The sequence below is a fragment of the Xyrauchen texanus genome, chromosome 50, assembly GCF_025860055.1.
Source record: "Xyrauchen texanus isolate HMW12.3.18 chromosome 50, RBS_HiC_50CHRs, whole genome shotgun sequence".
Classification (NCBI taxonomy): domain Eukaryota; kingdom Metazoa; phylum Chordata; class Actinopteri; order Cypriniformes; family Catostomidae; genus Xyrauchen; species Xyrauchen texanus.
In genome coordinates, this window is record NC_068325.1 from 17,731,163 (window position 1) to 17,747,299 (window position 16,137).

General features: G+C 38.7%; 1 protein-coding gene across 1 annotated transcript in view; it reads left to right on the forward strand.

Moving 5' to 3' along the window:
* Positions 1 to 7,847: 7,847 nt before the first annotated feature.
* The window catches only part of ahr2 (aryl hydrocarbon receptor 2), an 89,193-nt gene continuing 80,903 nt past the window's right edge, over positions 7,848 to 16,137 (forward strand). Inside the window, exon 1 of the mRNA XM_052123693.1 lies at positions 7,848 to 8,215. Within this exon, the coding sequence (XP_051979653.1) occupies positions 8,157 to 8,215 (59 nt within the window). The 5' untranslated portion in view covers positions 7,848 to 8,156. The remainder of the gene's footprint in view (positions 8,216 to 16,137) is intronic.

The following is a 16,137-nucleotide window of genomic DNA, read 5'->3' on the forward strand; positions in this document are numbered from 1 at the left end:
TGTTTACAACATAACACAAGCAATTGAGATGATATCAATTTTCTTAGACAATACGCTTCACAGCCCATGTATACGGTACAAGTAGATATAATATATCAACAGCGGGGTGCAAAAGTCTGAACCAAACTGAAAATCTGGACATCATAATCCTCTAATTTGAACCTGAAAGTGTTAGGATTTTGAATAATGTTAAACAAAGAAACATTATAATGTTAAACGAATCAGAAATATTTAAGATTTGGCTCAAAAGTTTGTGAAAGTCAAATTTGTGACATTAGACCAGGTTTAATGTCTTTACATTAGTTAACATGAACTAACAATAAACAATACTTGTACAGCATTTATGAACATTGGTTAATATTAATTTCAACATATAGTAATACATTTTTAAATTCAAAAGTTGCATACACTGGTGAGCCAAAACGTTATGACGACTCACATGTGAAGCAAATAATGTTGATCATCTCCTAACAAGGCCACATGCCAAGGTCTGGGTAGATTAGATGGTAAGTGAACAATCATTAGTCGTCAACGTGTTGAATGCAGGAGAAATGGGCAGGAGAAAAGACCTCAGCGACTTTGTCAGTGAGTACCTACTGACAGTGGTCCGAGGAGGGACAAACCACAAACTGGTGACAGGGTGTTGGGCGCCCAAGGCTCGTTGATGTGGAAGTGCAACGAAGGCTATCTCGTCTGGTCCGAACAATAGTCAAACAATTTTGTAATAATGGTTATGGGAGGAATGTGTCACAACACACAGTGCATCACACCCTGCTGCATATGGGTCTGAGTGGCTGCAGACCGATCAGAGTGCCCATGATGAGCGTTGGCACTGGACTTTGGAGCAGTGGAAGAATGTCGCCGGTCCGATGAGTCCCATTTTCTTTTACATCACATGGACGACCATGTACATGTGTGCCGTTTACCTGGGGAAGGGATGGCACAAGGATGCACTGTAGGAAGACGACAAGCCGGTGGAGGGAACGTGATGCTCTGGGCAATGTTCTGCTGGGAATCCCTGGGTCCGGCCATTCACGTGGACATCACTATGACACGTTGATACTTACCAAAACATCATTGCAGACCAGGTACACCCCTTCATGGCAATGGTATTCCCTGATGGCAGAGGCTTCTTTCAGTAGGATAATGTGCACTGCCACACTGAACACATTGTTCGGGAATGGTTTGAGGAACATGATGCAGAGTTCAAGGTGTTGCCCTGGCCTCCAAATCCCCCAGATCTCAATCCAATTGAGCATCTGTGAGATCTGCTGGACCAACAAGTCTGATCCACGGTGGCTCCACCTCGTAACTTACAGGACTTGAAGGAGCCCGTTACCACAGGGCACCTTCTGGGGTATTGTAGAGTTTATGTCTTGGCGGGTTGGCGCTGTTTTGGTGGTATGTGGACCCCATATTAAGCTCTATGAACTAACATAAACTAACAGTGAAAATTTGTACTTTTATTAACTAAAATGAACAAAGATATATATATAATTGCTGTAAAAAATATATTTTTCATTGTCAGTTAACTAATGTTAATGAATAGAACCTTATTGTAAAGTGTTCTAACTTTAACTAAATTGTTTTGTTAAAAATATAATTTGTTAAGAAAAAATTATATTAAATTAAAAAAATGTCTAATGTCACTAATTTCATTAGTGGTCTCAGTCTTTTGAACCCCAATTTATAGCTCCCAGTTCGTTTGCTGCTTCGCAACAGCGCAACGAAAATCGTCTTGTAAATCAAGGGTGTGTCATAAAACAACACGAAACGCATGGTTTACTCAGTGACTTTTTAAAATAACAGTGGAAGCTTGTTTGTCAACATGACCATCTCTGTTTTGGTAAGATATTGTAACCAGTGAACCAACAGACACTCGTCGCGCACCTGGTTGGCCATTGGCAGTTGTGTAAGACACTGTCAATACAAATGAAAACAATAGAAAAAGTCTCGCACATTGACAGCTTCATAACGTTTTGGTCAAAAACCTTATTCAGGCATTATAGGTAAGAATGCTAGTGAAAGCATTTTAGAAATCTGCAGGTGTACAAACAAGGTGTTTTATCAATTTTCATATATTAATTTGTCTTGTTCATAGTTCATATTTTTAATATACAGTATAATAAAGATGTAGTAAATGTATAGAATCCAGTCCAGTCCCTCTTCTGATTCTGATAAGCAAAGACAGATCTTTCTGTCAGACAAAATATTAAATGTGTTAACATGCACATTCTTACAGCAATTATGCTTAATAAGCCAAAGCGTTAACGGCTTTACTTTATCGCAATATGGCCGTAACCAGTTTAAGCAAAAAAACTATCAGCAGACAACCACCCTTGGTGTTGCGAGTTTGAATCCAGGGCATGCTGAGTGACTCCATTGACTTCTAATTTAATATTCTGGAGGCCTGACGGGGTGGAGCTCAGACTCACACGCTGCTTTGGGCATGCCATTTGTGAAACAGTTGTCACGCTTTGCTTGTAAGCATCAAGGAATAAATTCTGACTGAATAAACGTTTTTCTCTATTTGTTTGTAGATAGATTTTCTCTATTTGTTTGAGTGGAAAGTGAGAGTTTCGGCAGTCAGCCTTTTTCAAGTTATGTTTGACTTTATAAACACTTATTTTTAACTCTATTAATCACACCCTGTTATGCTATTATTAGGGCTGACAGTCGATTAACAATATTAATCAAATTAATTACATTTACATTTATTAATTTGCCAGACGCTTTTATCCAAAGCGACTTACAAAAGAGGAATACATTATAAGCTAATCATCTTAAGGAGACAATGGTACGAAAAGTGCCATATTACAAAGTTTCACTAGCATCAGAATAGTAGTATTCAAGACAGATTAAAGTGCAACAAGAATCTTTTTTTTTTAGTGCTCATGGAAAAAGATGTGTTTTTAGCCACTTATTAAAGACCGAAAGTGAGACAGACTGCTTTACATGGCATGCCAATTAATCGAATAAAGCACAATTATTCGTGCCATAAAGTCAAATAAACTGCCAGAAGTCTCAGAGACAGGACTGTGTTGAGACACAGGTCTGGGGAATGCTACACAATTATTTTTGGCTGAATCGAAGGTTCCCAAGAGCACATAATTTTTAAATGGAAGAAGTTTGGTACAACCAGGACACGTCCTAGAGCTGGCTGCCTGGCAAAACTGAGTAATCAGGCGAGAAGTGCCTTGCGAGGTAACCAAGAACCCGATGGTCAGTCTGGTTGAGCTCCAGAGATCATGTGTGGAGTTGGGAGAAACTTGCAGAAGTCACTGCAACACTACACAGATCTGGGCTTTATGGCAGAGGGGCCAGATGGAAGACACATAAAAAAGCACCTAAAGGACTCTCAGACTGTGAGAAACATGATTCTCTGGTCTGATGAAACAAAGATTGAACTGTTTGGCCTCAATTCCAAGTGTCATGTCTGGAAGTAACCAGGCACCATTGATTACCTGTGCAATACCATCCCAACGGTGAAGCATGGTGGTGGTAGCCTCATGCTGTGGGAGTGTTTTTCAGCGGCAGGGACTAGGGGGCTGGTCAGGGATGAAGGAAAGATGAACACAGCGAAGTACAGAGGTATCCTTAATGAAAACCTGATCCAGAGCACTCAGGACCTCAGACTGGGCCGAAGGTTCACCTTTCAACAGGACAATGACCCTGAGCACACAGCCAAGACAACGCAAGAGTGGATTAGGGACAACTCTGTGAATATCCTTGAGTGGCCCAGCCAAATACTGGACTTGAACCCAATCGAACATCTCTGTAAAGACTTAAAAATGACTGTCCACCGACGGTCCCCATCCAACCTGGCAGAGCTTGAGAGTATTTGCAGAGAAGAATGGCAGAAAATCCCCAAATCCATGTGTGCAAAGCTTGTCACATCATACCCAAAAAGACTTGAGGCTGCAATCGCTGCCAAAGTTGCTTCAAACAAATTCTGAGTTAAGGGTCTGAATACTTATGTCAGTGTGATAACTCAGTTTATTTATTTTTAATAAATTTGCAAAGTTATCAAAAATCTGTAAAAAAAAATAGAGGGGTCTAATTCCTTTCTGAATGCACAATAGATAGATAGATAGATAGATCATTAGAATTTCGAAGACTAAAAAATATAGCCACGAGTACACATTACACAACAAATTCATATTGTCTGAGTCAAAGTTGGGCAACAAAAGCCACCTACTTCAGTGTTTAAAGACGTCAATCACGGCTGAAAATCACCCACTGTCTGAAAGATTTATCCTGGGTCAATTTCACCCTCTATTTTCCCTCTCACTGCATGACCACACTTTCAAACAGCACACTGACAAATCACCACAGAGTAAACAGAGTTTACGGAGGTCCGATATTGTTTCTTATGGAACAGAAAAGCGCTTTGTCATTGTGTTAACGTGCACAGACCTCACAAACCTAATGAGCAATGCCTGGAAACCACCCACACACTGGCGAGGAGCAGTTGCTCTGTTCCACTGTATTCTAGAGGAAATTAAACACCGAAAGGGGGTAATTTATTATTTATATAAGAGCGGTATGCTGGGGTTTAATTGCCGTAAATGCTGACAAAGATATAGGACATTAGTTAACACAGCCAACTAGATTTTTACTATAATAAAAAAAAAGATTTTTTTTTACCATAGGGATGCTCGCCATTCAAAATTCGCCACCATGTACCCATGGGTGGTTGCTGGGGGTGTTAGGAACATGTACAGTTCCTAACATGTTCTGAATGGTTTTCAGCATGTTCTGGGTGATTGCTAGGAAGAAATGGGTGTTTGCAAAGTGGTTGTGATACAGTTCCTAAGGTGTTCTGAGTGGTTTTAAGAAGTTGCCGTGCAGTTGCTAGGGTGTTCTGATGATTGCTAGGTGGTTGCTTGTATGTATTGTGTAGTTGTCATGTTTTTTGAGTGGTTTTACACATTGCTATGGAGTTGCAAAGGTGTTCTAGTGGTTGCTAGAGTGTAATGGGTGGTTGCCAGGGGGTTGCTATTCAGTTCCTAAGGGCTTTTGAGTGGTTTTTAGCATATTACTATGATATTCTGGGTGGTTGCTAATGGGAGTAATAGGTTGTTGCAATGGGGTTACTATACTGTCCCTATGGTGTTCTGAGTGGTTTTTACATTGCTCTGCAGATGCTGGGGTGTTGTGTTGATTGCTAGAGTGCAATTGATGGTTTCCAGGGGGTTGCTATACGGTTCCTAAGGTGTTCTGAGTGGTTTTAGCACGTTAATATGCTAAGCTAGGGTGTTCTAGTGGTTTCTAGGGTGCAATGGTTGTTTTGGCAGGGGGTTGCTTTACAGTCCCTAAGGTGTTCTGGGGGTTACAGTTCTGTTCCTATGGTGTTCTTAGTGTTTTAGCATGTTTCTATGCAGTTGCTAGGGTGTTCTAATGGTTGCTCAATGGTTGCTAGGATGTAATGATAGTAGCCAGGAGGTTACTGGACAGTTCCTAAGGTATTTTGAATGGTTTTTAGCATGTTGCTATGCAGTTGCTAGGGTTTTATGGTAGTTGCTATGTGCTTACTAGGGTGTAATGTGTGTTTGCCAGGGGTTACTATACAGTTCTTAAGGTGTACTAAATGGTTTTAAGCATGTTGCTAAGCAGTTGCTAGGGTGTTCTAGTGGTTGCTAGGTGGTTACTAGGATGCAATGGTTAGTAGCCAGGAGGTAACTGGACAGTTCCTAAGGTATTATGAATGTTTTTTAGCACATTGCTATGCAGTTGATTGGGTGTTATTGGTAGTTTCTATGTGGTTGCTGGGGTGTAATGTGTGGTTGCCTGGGGGTTGCTATACAGTTCTTAAGGTGTTCTGAGGGGTTTATAGCATTTTGCAATGATGTTGCTAGGTTGTTCTTAGTGGTTACTAGGAAGTTGCTATGTGGGTGCTAGGTGGTTGTGTATTGGCCCAAGTACAAATTAACCCACCCCCATGATATTCTGGGGCCGGATTCACGCAACGTTTTAAAAAGAAATTTCTTCTTAACTGCCATTTTCTTCTTAATTTTTAACTTAAGAAAAAAATTAAGAATATTTTGTATTCCTGAAAAGAATTCTTAGGAATTCTTTAAATAGCATCTTAGGATAACCTCACAGTTTTCTAAAATTCTAAAAGGTAAGATATTTAATGAATTTACTGGGTTTTTCATGTTGAGTCTGAAGTTGCAATTGGGTATTTATGTAGAAATTAGATTTTTAGATCAAAACACATTTCTAACTATTTTGCGATTAATTATATTTTTATTTTCAGCTTTCAACCCATGTAAATGTTAACACCAAATTCAAACAATAAATGCTGTTTTGAAGCTTCATAATGTGGTGACCAATCATGCTAATTGCATATAGTGCTCTCTTTCCAGGATCATTAGGGTTCATAGAAAAATAATAATATTACATTAGAAAGATTTTTATGAATCAGGCCCCTGAACCCTAGATATGGCTCAGGTCCCTCCTTCTGTAGTTTTCCTCCTATTTTATCATCTGCCAAAATATTGTTATCATAATCGTAATAACCGTGTGCAAAATGTTGCGTCATGTGAAAAAACAAAGTATGTGCTAGCTTTTAGGGTCAGGGGTTAGTTTAAATCCCTAAACTTAAGTATAAGCAATAGTAATAGTGATCCCGGTCTTAGAAAACAACACTAATAATGACTATTACTGATGAAGGAAGGCAATAGCAGTGTGCAATTTGTGTGTGCATCCAATAAAATGTATCATTTGCTTGTAGGAAACAGATTTCAATGATTTTAAACAGCAGTCACTCCTGAAAGTTGTTAAAAAAACAAGGCAGCATTGTTTTACTTTTGCTTAAAATGTTCCAAGAACGCAACTCTGTCTCTCTCTCCTCTCTGTCTCACTGTCCATTCAAATAAGTGTATGTGTGTATTTCCTGTTTTTTAGTTTTATAAAAGGTGGGTTTAAAGAAAATACCTTAGGTGAAGACATAGAAACCTGACTTGTAGAGCGTATGACTGCAGACTCCATAACAGGCACGACCGCAAAACACACACTCCCACTTATACATACAAATTATTAAAAAGCAGGGAAATCTTATTTGGGGGAAACCGGCCTGAGGCGCATCCTATCTACTTACTGAAACTGATATATTACTCCTATAGCATATCAAAATAAGAATCAGGTTTATTGCCACGAAATTCGATATATCATCCCATCCCTATTTATTGCATTGCACATTTACACATGCATTGTTGTATGCAGTGTACACATGTGGCAGTGTTAGCCTCAGTCACCATTCACTTGAGTTTTTTCCAATCCAATGAAAGTGAATGGTGACTGAGGCTGTTGAACATTCTGTTTAACATCTTTTGTGTTACACCAAAGACAGAATGGATAATACAACACATAGACAACATGGATAATAAATGCACAGGCAAAGCAAAAAAATAAAGGCAATTTCAGTAATAACAGTAAATTACCAATAATTACATTAATAACACTCTAAATGGGTGTTATAAATGTCTTTGTGCTCCGTTGTTTAATTTGCCTGGGTTTTATATAACATTTCGCCCTCTAATTCAAGCTTTTAGATGTCTATTTATGTACGTAAAATGTAATTATAAGATTATATTTACAACGCATTGATCGATTTTGCAACTCCAGCCTAGTGAGGGTGCAGTTTTATGCACTCTTATGTATGCTTATGTTCTTCTTTGGTCCACCTTAAAAGCGCTCCTCTCTGTTTACGATTTCCTGAAATCTCTTCCAACCAATGATAGAGCGTCCTGGTTACCTGCCTGGCGCTTTGGGCCTAGCGACGGGCTCTCATTGGTCAACATATGGAACTCCCAGCCAATCAGCTATCTGTAGGGGTTGTTTGTAGCCACTAGAGATTGACAGCTCGAGAGAAAAAAAGGAAGAAGGAAAATTTGTTCAGCTCACGCCATTGCCATCCGCCGTAGAGGATGAAAACTTTCGGAAACTTTTCGCGTTCATTTTAAGCTGCTTTCGGTACACAAGCTGTACCACCGACAGGAATTACATCTGACTGGAAATATTCGCTTCATATGAGAGGATTTACGGGTCGGGCGAGCTGAAAAACGCACACTGTCATCGACATTTTATAGGAAACTGAGGGGAAATTATATGCTAGTCATATTTTAAAGACTTCTCACTGACACCAGACAACCATGTCCGGGGGTATCGGTATATATGCGGTCAAGAAACGAAAAAAGCCCGTTCAGAAAATGTAAGTTTGTGTGTGTGTTGTGTGTGTGTGGGGTGTCTCATGTCCAAGTTCAAAGCGCGCCCGTCTCGTGCATCAAGGTTATTGTTATAACGTACCAGAAACATCGAAACAATTCGAACGCTAGTGTTCGAATGTTACAACGTAACAGAGTCTAACGTTATATGAGTAGAATGGAACGCATTCCATTCAACAATGTTTTATTGATGCGAGCAAACCTAAAACTATGTTTAAAGTTTGTGAAGATATGTAAATGTGCATACGATGTCTTACAAATGCCAAAATTGTAACTGGTGGCGTTTCTTATAGAATGTGAAAATGAAATATACGCATGATTTAGATCTTGCAAAACGGTCTATGTATGATATATACATATGTATATGTATGTATGTGTGTGTGTGTGTGTGTGTGTGTGTGTGTGTGTGTGTGTGTGTGTGTGTGCAGGTATACATATTTGTTTTTCTTATATGGCAAGTGTACTGAAATTATTGTTATTTGTTTTTGGTGTAGACAGTGTCGCGTTTATGTCTGCAAAATATCCTTATTTTAATCTCGGGTGATTTTGGACTTTCTAATGAATAAGTGGGCAGGTGCTGTTTGTTTTCACGTGTTTCATTGTTGCTGTGCAAACAAAAGAAAGTCCATATATGACCCAGTTCTGTATCCGGGGGCTCCCAGACTTAGTCGGGACACCTTAATATTCGGCCTTGGTGTGTGTAGTTTTGGGTCTGGCATGGAAATGGTACTCTTTCATTAATCATAATCAAGTTGAGGGTTAGTGGCTCTCTCACGCGATGCTTACAAGAGGGAGGGGGGCGTTTAAGGGGGGGTTGTTATGTTATTGTAATCTGATATAACAGTTTTTTTTATTCTTTTTTTTACTTTTTTTTCCTCTTGCTCTCCCCTCCTCAAATGAACATATTTTTAAGTCACGCAAACTGTTATGCAACTGCTCTTGTTTTATGATTTTACAGATAGTTTAACTGGATTATTTTTGTACAACTTCGCTATATGGAATGCCAGGAACATAATTTAGCTTCTTAGTTTGGACCAACATGAACTGTATTGATAGGAATGTTTGTCCCACTTCTTGTGCACTATCTTTACAGTGTCCACATTACACCTATTACATGCATATATAATGAAATGCAATAGTGGTAATGCTAACATAGTGTATTTCTGAGCAGATCCATTAAATAATTCATGATATAATAAATAATGTCGCCAATTTGGTCAGGTAACCTTAAAAGGTGCATCGTGCGGTAACATCTGAATTAACTGAATTTATTCAAGAATCAACCGTACTTCTTTAGGTTACACCAATGAAGGTCATTTTAATAGGTCAGGTAAGGTAGGTAATGGCATCTTTAGATAACAACTGCACATTCGACTCTACAGTGTATTTAAGTGAATATACTGTGACATGGACACTGATGTTAAGTGTTAAGACTCCTTTTTACGTATGTGTTTTGTTAAATTCTGGAACTAAGGTTTTGTTGTGTTCTTATTTACATCACACATGTTGACAGTCTGGAGAGATTTGTGTAAGTATTTAGCAGTCTTTGTGTGTCTGCACCTTGATGTGCGGCCAGCGTATTTGGCCAGCAAACACACTCATAAAAGTGCAGTGGTGCAGATCCCGTACCTGTTGACAGCACCGTCAGGCCCACCCACCAGGTAATGTGTATATTACACCCTTCATTGGCACAGGAGATGGACGACATTTGCACGGTATGTCCGCACTTCAGAATAGCTACTTACTGGAGCTTGAACTACAGCGTGTGTTTCATATTGCTGATAAAACAAGCCAGTAGGGGGGTGAGGCTTTGGAATGACCAAAGACTGCATATGACACAAAGAGGGTATTGAGAGTGTAACCGGACTCCTGGCTTCACACCGCGGCTGCTATAAGTTGGAATTCCGCAGAACAGTAGAACCTCTTTCGCTCGCTCACTCTTTCACTCTCTTCCCAAAGAACCTTGTCAAGATTTCCTCACTTCTCATCAATGCAAAAACATAAACATAGGAACAAGAAATGAACCGGCTCACCTCTGCTGGAACCTGCAGCTGGAACTTTAAATGGAAGTTTTCAGCATCTTCCAGTGGGCTGTTTTAAATCTGAAGTGTGTAAATATTTAATGTTAAAGTAGGGCTGGGCGATTCATCCAATTTTATTTTCAATTATGATTTTGGCATCCAACGATTATGAAAACAAGATAATAGAGAAAACGATTATTGTGCCCAATTCCGTTTCGCAATGTAACACCACAGCATTATATCTTTAAAGCATCATTTATTTAAGTGAAAATAAACTCAGAAACTGGCATTTCTCTGTGTGGTCAGCGCCGTTTCTATGAAGTGACCGGGGAAGAGATTGAATCGTCTGCGCTGATGCACATTCTGGTGTGGGGACGCTCGTCATTCGTGCGCATTTGCTGCAGCTAGATTGTAACATGATGGCTTGTGATGTAGTGTATCTTAATATATGTGTCACGTTTACTGTGTCTATCTTCTCATGAAGAAAATCGGTGATGCACAGCTCTATTAAGAAGAGAACTTTTTTTTGTGAGTTAAAGATGGATGGAAGTGAAAGCGTGTAGTTTTAGCCCATTATACACTGGAACAAAGTACTTTTTTGGTTTAGTCTTTTTTTGGCTTGTTTTCCAAAATAATATCTAAAACTCCTTCAAAAAAGAAGATTTTTTTTTTATAGGAGAATGTTGAATACAATATTTAGCTCGGCATTCACGCTTGTCCCAGACAAATGGATTTTTGAAGGGGCAAGTGAAAGACAATTTTACATGCCCAACCGGACAAGCAGACTGATTGAAATGTCAATAACAAAAAAATAACCGGCTATATTTGTGATAGCCTAGGCCCGTGTCACTTATTAGAAAGTGCATATTCTTATTCTGCTGTTGAATATAATCCAGAGCATGTAATTTTATCATGCAAGCAATCTAGTAACAGCTGCGCCCTGTTTGATTGACAGGTGGTGTATGTGAGTATGCTGAGCATGCGCATGTGTTCCGAAAATGCTCGCACTAATGCTCACCTGAAAGGTCAAATACATTTCAAAATTATGCCAAATGCCCGTCTTAGTGAGGTATTCATGTAAACACAGAGAGTGATGTCTAAAGTGAACGTAAACAGTGGAGAACAAAGTGGATTTGTGTTATATGTTGGACTTGTAAGTATAAATGTTAGCTAATAGGCCAAAGTATTCTCCGTTAGAGGTCGACCAACAGTGGTTTTTGCCAGTACTGATAACTTAGGTGGTGTAAAGCCTGATAACAGATTAATCTTCCAATAGTTTTTTTTATTTTATTGATTTATAGAATGTAAAAAAAAAGAAAGTTGGAGACATACATGCTGACATTTCCATATAGTCAAATTTTTCTTTTCATCTTTGCTTTAATCAAAATAAACACATTTCCACTGAAGTGAGGATAAAAATATGGATGAATATTGTTAGTCAGTAGACAATCTAAGTTCATTACAGAAAACCTCTAAATAGAGGATTTCACAGACATAACTACATAAGTAAACAAAGCAAAATATGCTGCTCTGCTCATGGATTTCCGCTTTACTTTCTGCAACGTGCCTCAAATGAAACTTGAATATCTTTAAAAGATTTGATGTCACAAACCTGACAAACTTGTGAAAATGTGGTGATTATTTTGCCCTCAAAAACGCTCATTGTAACACACAACCTTGGGAAAACAACTCTGTATTCAGGCGGACTGATAAAAAGTAATGCGTGCGTCTACAAGTGGAAGTTCCATCAAACCAGCCAATCACATTAGGGCTGACTAACTTCTAAAAGCATTTTCCAGTTTTGTGTTTAATGTGCATCCGATTTTAGAAGATGACTGAGGACAGTCCGTGGGCATGCTGTCAGAGGCTGAGACTACGTTTTTGTAGACATGCGTACACACCACATCTTTACTCGTCGTTTATTCACCTGCCCTTTGACTGTGCTAAAAGTTAATTATAATGCAGTCGTAGTGTGCATGCCTCCATCAGAAGTACACTTTGAGAGACTGAGCATCTGACCGTGCATGCGATGGAATGGTGCACGGAAAAACTAAGTATACCCTAGCCGTTAGTCTTCACACTTCGTAATCTTTGATCAAAATGCTATAACTTGCTTTCCTATTCCACTGGTATCACATAGGTCGTGTGGGCTTTTGGGTGACGTTAACCATTTTGGCATTGTTTTAGCAAATGGGAATTCTGGTCTAGCTTCATTCTGGTTTGGACTACCCACTTTTTACAATTCAGTCAATACATAAAGGATAAAATCAAGCCTTACATTTTTTTCCCCACATAGAATATCCTGTTTCACTCAGAAATATGGCACATTACGGTAGTAATGGTAGAATACTGTGTGTTTCCAATGCCATTTTACTTTGACTTTAAACTTTTATTTGCAAGGCATTAAACAATGCCTTAAACAAGTTGTTTTCCAGTTTTTCATCAGGAGTTCATTGTGTTATTCGTCTTTTTTGTGTTTGGAGTTTTAAACATCTGTTAAGTAAAATGAATGTAGTATGCACCGGCATGTTACGAATTCCTTTTATAGTTGAGGTAAAATTTGAAAAGATGCACATTTTGTAAACTATTACTGACTTTGTGTTTCTGAACAAATAGACCATCCTGAATGTAACAGGACAAATCCTTGTTGGTGTGCACAATGTTGTTGAAAGACGTGTGACAATCCAAGGGATCTGTCACCTCACTTCTTAATGAGTAGTTTTCACCAGATTGGAAAATGGATATGAAACCGTTTAACAGAAGTCATTAAGCTGACTTGCGTCCAGCTATATTTTAGACTGTCCACAAACTGAACAGACTGTGAACTTCAGGGTCATTTAAAAACAGATTCCCTCATCAATGTCCAATATGAATAAATAAAGGTCAGATTGCTTGGACATTCATGTCTGAATACCGAAATGCTTATGTGCAGTGGTCTGTTTATTGTAGTAAATTTAAAGAGACTGCTTGCTTGACATCTGCCCTGCCCCTCTTTTGCCTCTAGCCATTATGTAAGGCAGTTACATTTGCGTCTTTACAAAGCACCTTCGAAAAGACATGTTTACTGTACTCTGCCTTTGAGATGGGTATTTCTGGCTCGGGAGTCAGTACATTGATACCCGGCTTTGATGTGTGCTGAAAGAAATTTGGGTCAATACCCAAATGAAGCCCCTCCCTCATGGATTAGAGTTTCAAACCCTCAGTCATTTCAACTCCCAAGCATCTTGTCTTGAGGAAGGCATGAGGAAAGCAGTCACCTGATAATGATGGTGATGTATCTTAATGGTTGGATAAAGTTGCATGATATCGATATATATGTATTTGCTCTAAAAAAAAAATGACACCGGTTTATTTTTTATTTCTGTTACCCCTGTTTTGCATTGCTTGTAAACACCTTTATGGGTGTTCTTATCATATTATACAATGTGTTCAAGTGTTGTGCACATGAGTCTTTACATCTTGACGTCAAAAGCAGAGAATATTGATGATTTCAAATCTCATGTAAACCCATTTTTTTTTTTAATAACATGATTTTTGGCAGTTATCAGTGTAGTGGTGTGCATATAAATGCACTCAGTGTTGCTTAATTGTATATCGGCAACAAAATTGGTATGCATTTTTCTTTATATATCGCAAAGCCCTGGCCGACTCTCTGGGTGAAGTTTACCCGACACAGTGTATTGCATTGAATGGACGCCAGTGGAGCCAATTTTAGCTCTGTTATTTTTTCCCCAACTCTGTTTTTGATCCAGACCAGATGTGGTTGAGCTTCAGCTGAGGTTATCGGGTAGAAAACAACCACTCTTGGCTGAATTCACCATTTCCCCTCTGATCTCAGATCTGTTTTCATGTTTCCATGTAAGAGGCAATGTTAGGTTTTTTTGTTGAGGGGGGTGTGCATAAATGTTTTAGTTTGGTAGACATAACATTTAGATGAGGTTACTGGTATTCTAAAATATATAAATTAGAACAAATAAAGAATAAGTAGGTGTGTCAACTTTTCGACTGGACTCTACAAACAATGGAGAATCATAGAATTTCTAGAAAGATTTTTCTCAAACTAGACTGCCAAGAGCTGTTAAATTGTTGGTTTTGAGTGTCCTCCGTAAACCTTTCAAAAAATGCAATGCAGGCAGATGAAAAATAAGCTTTTGTGCAACAATGACAGAACATTTTGAAACTATCTTTCCAGTGGTTGGGATTTTAGGATTAGTGCCAACATGAAAAGAGAAGGAAAGGAAATAAACCAATGTACATTTAGAGAATGAGTAAACAAGAACAAAGAGTCAAGTCTTGAGATGGTCTTCTGTGTATTGCAAGCGGCATGAGACACCTTATTGCACGATGGGACCTGCTAGAAGAAAACAATTATGATGTCACACCTCGTATTTGGCCTGAGATGTTTGTGCACAAGAGAAAAGAGTAAGAGAGTTTTCAGATGTTCCCTCTTGAGGGATGTCTTCAATGAGAAAAATCCCATGGCAACCACAGTAAATGGTGGGAGGTCTGCATAGTGAGTGCCAAGGGTTTAAACGCAAATCATAGTGGATCTTTACCCATTTTACCAAACAGACATAATTCAAACGGAATGTTGAGAAGAATTTATAATGGTTTTGGTCTTTGATTGTGTTTCCTGCATTAGAATGCAGCATTCAGAGTTTCCTCACTAATAATAATGTATTATACTGAAGAACAAAGACAGCATGCTAGTAATCGCAAACATCGAATTGCTGATAAGTTGTTTTTGAGAGAATGTTGCATTTAGTTTGACTATAAGTGCTACTAATTTAGCTCTCTAATAAAGGCTTTGTTTTGAGGTTTGGCATTAGCAAATTATTTGGACTCATAATGGACTAGGGCTGGATACGATGCATATGTTTCAATACGTTGTTATGCATCAAAGTATCCTAATTGTTCCTCGATTGAAACTGCACAAAATGTGCGTATGAACTGAATTTTTCGCCCAGCGCTTTGCTTTGTTTTTTGAAGACTTATCAGACAAACAGATATTCCTACTGCAATGTCATGCAACATTGGTTGATCCAATGTTGCTATGTCTCACTGGTCAGGATGATCAAATAAAAAGGCGCAACGAAGCCACATTAGCCCCTTTTACACTCAAATGGTATCGAATAATACTTGACCACAATATTTGACAGCTCCCAAGATGCATTTTGATCTGATCACTGAAACCACTTTCGGAGGTGGTCAGGGATGATTTCTGACCACATTCCAAGAAGGTGTCACAAAAAGATGGAGAATTTTCAGTTACCACATCCTCTGATGTAGTAATATGCCAGTAGCTTTTCCATTTTGTGCTGGTAACTTTACGGAAATCATACGAATAGCTCATTTATAGCTGTTTCTGCCAATTACACTGGGCAAGGAGAAAGTATTCTAACTAGGGCTGGGTATCGCCAACCACCTCACAATATGATATGTATTGTGATTTAGATGTGGTTTAATTTATTGCAATGCATCACAATATCATTATTGTATTGCCATTGAAACGATACCAAACAAGTGTTAATGACGGCTCTAATTTTAACATTAAAAATTATATACGTCACCTGTAAATAAATTAAAAAGTTGATGAGGCCAATGAAGAAATAACCCTTGCTTACACTGATTGTTAATTGGGTGTTTTTGTATTAATTGCAAAAAAAGATCAAATAAATGGAATCTCCTGATAACTGAAATAGTAAGTGAACCAATGGCACCGCTACAATGACAAACCCCTCCATGTCATTCTAGAAAAATGGAGCTTGGGCTCGAAAGGGAAGGAAGGGGTGGAACGCACTCTTTTGTCCCCACAGGCTCTATTTTCTGAGGTTAGTTTATACTTTCTTTCTGGGAAAGCTTAATTAGGGTCCAGCTTGGATGGCTAG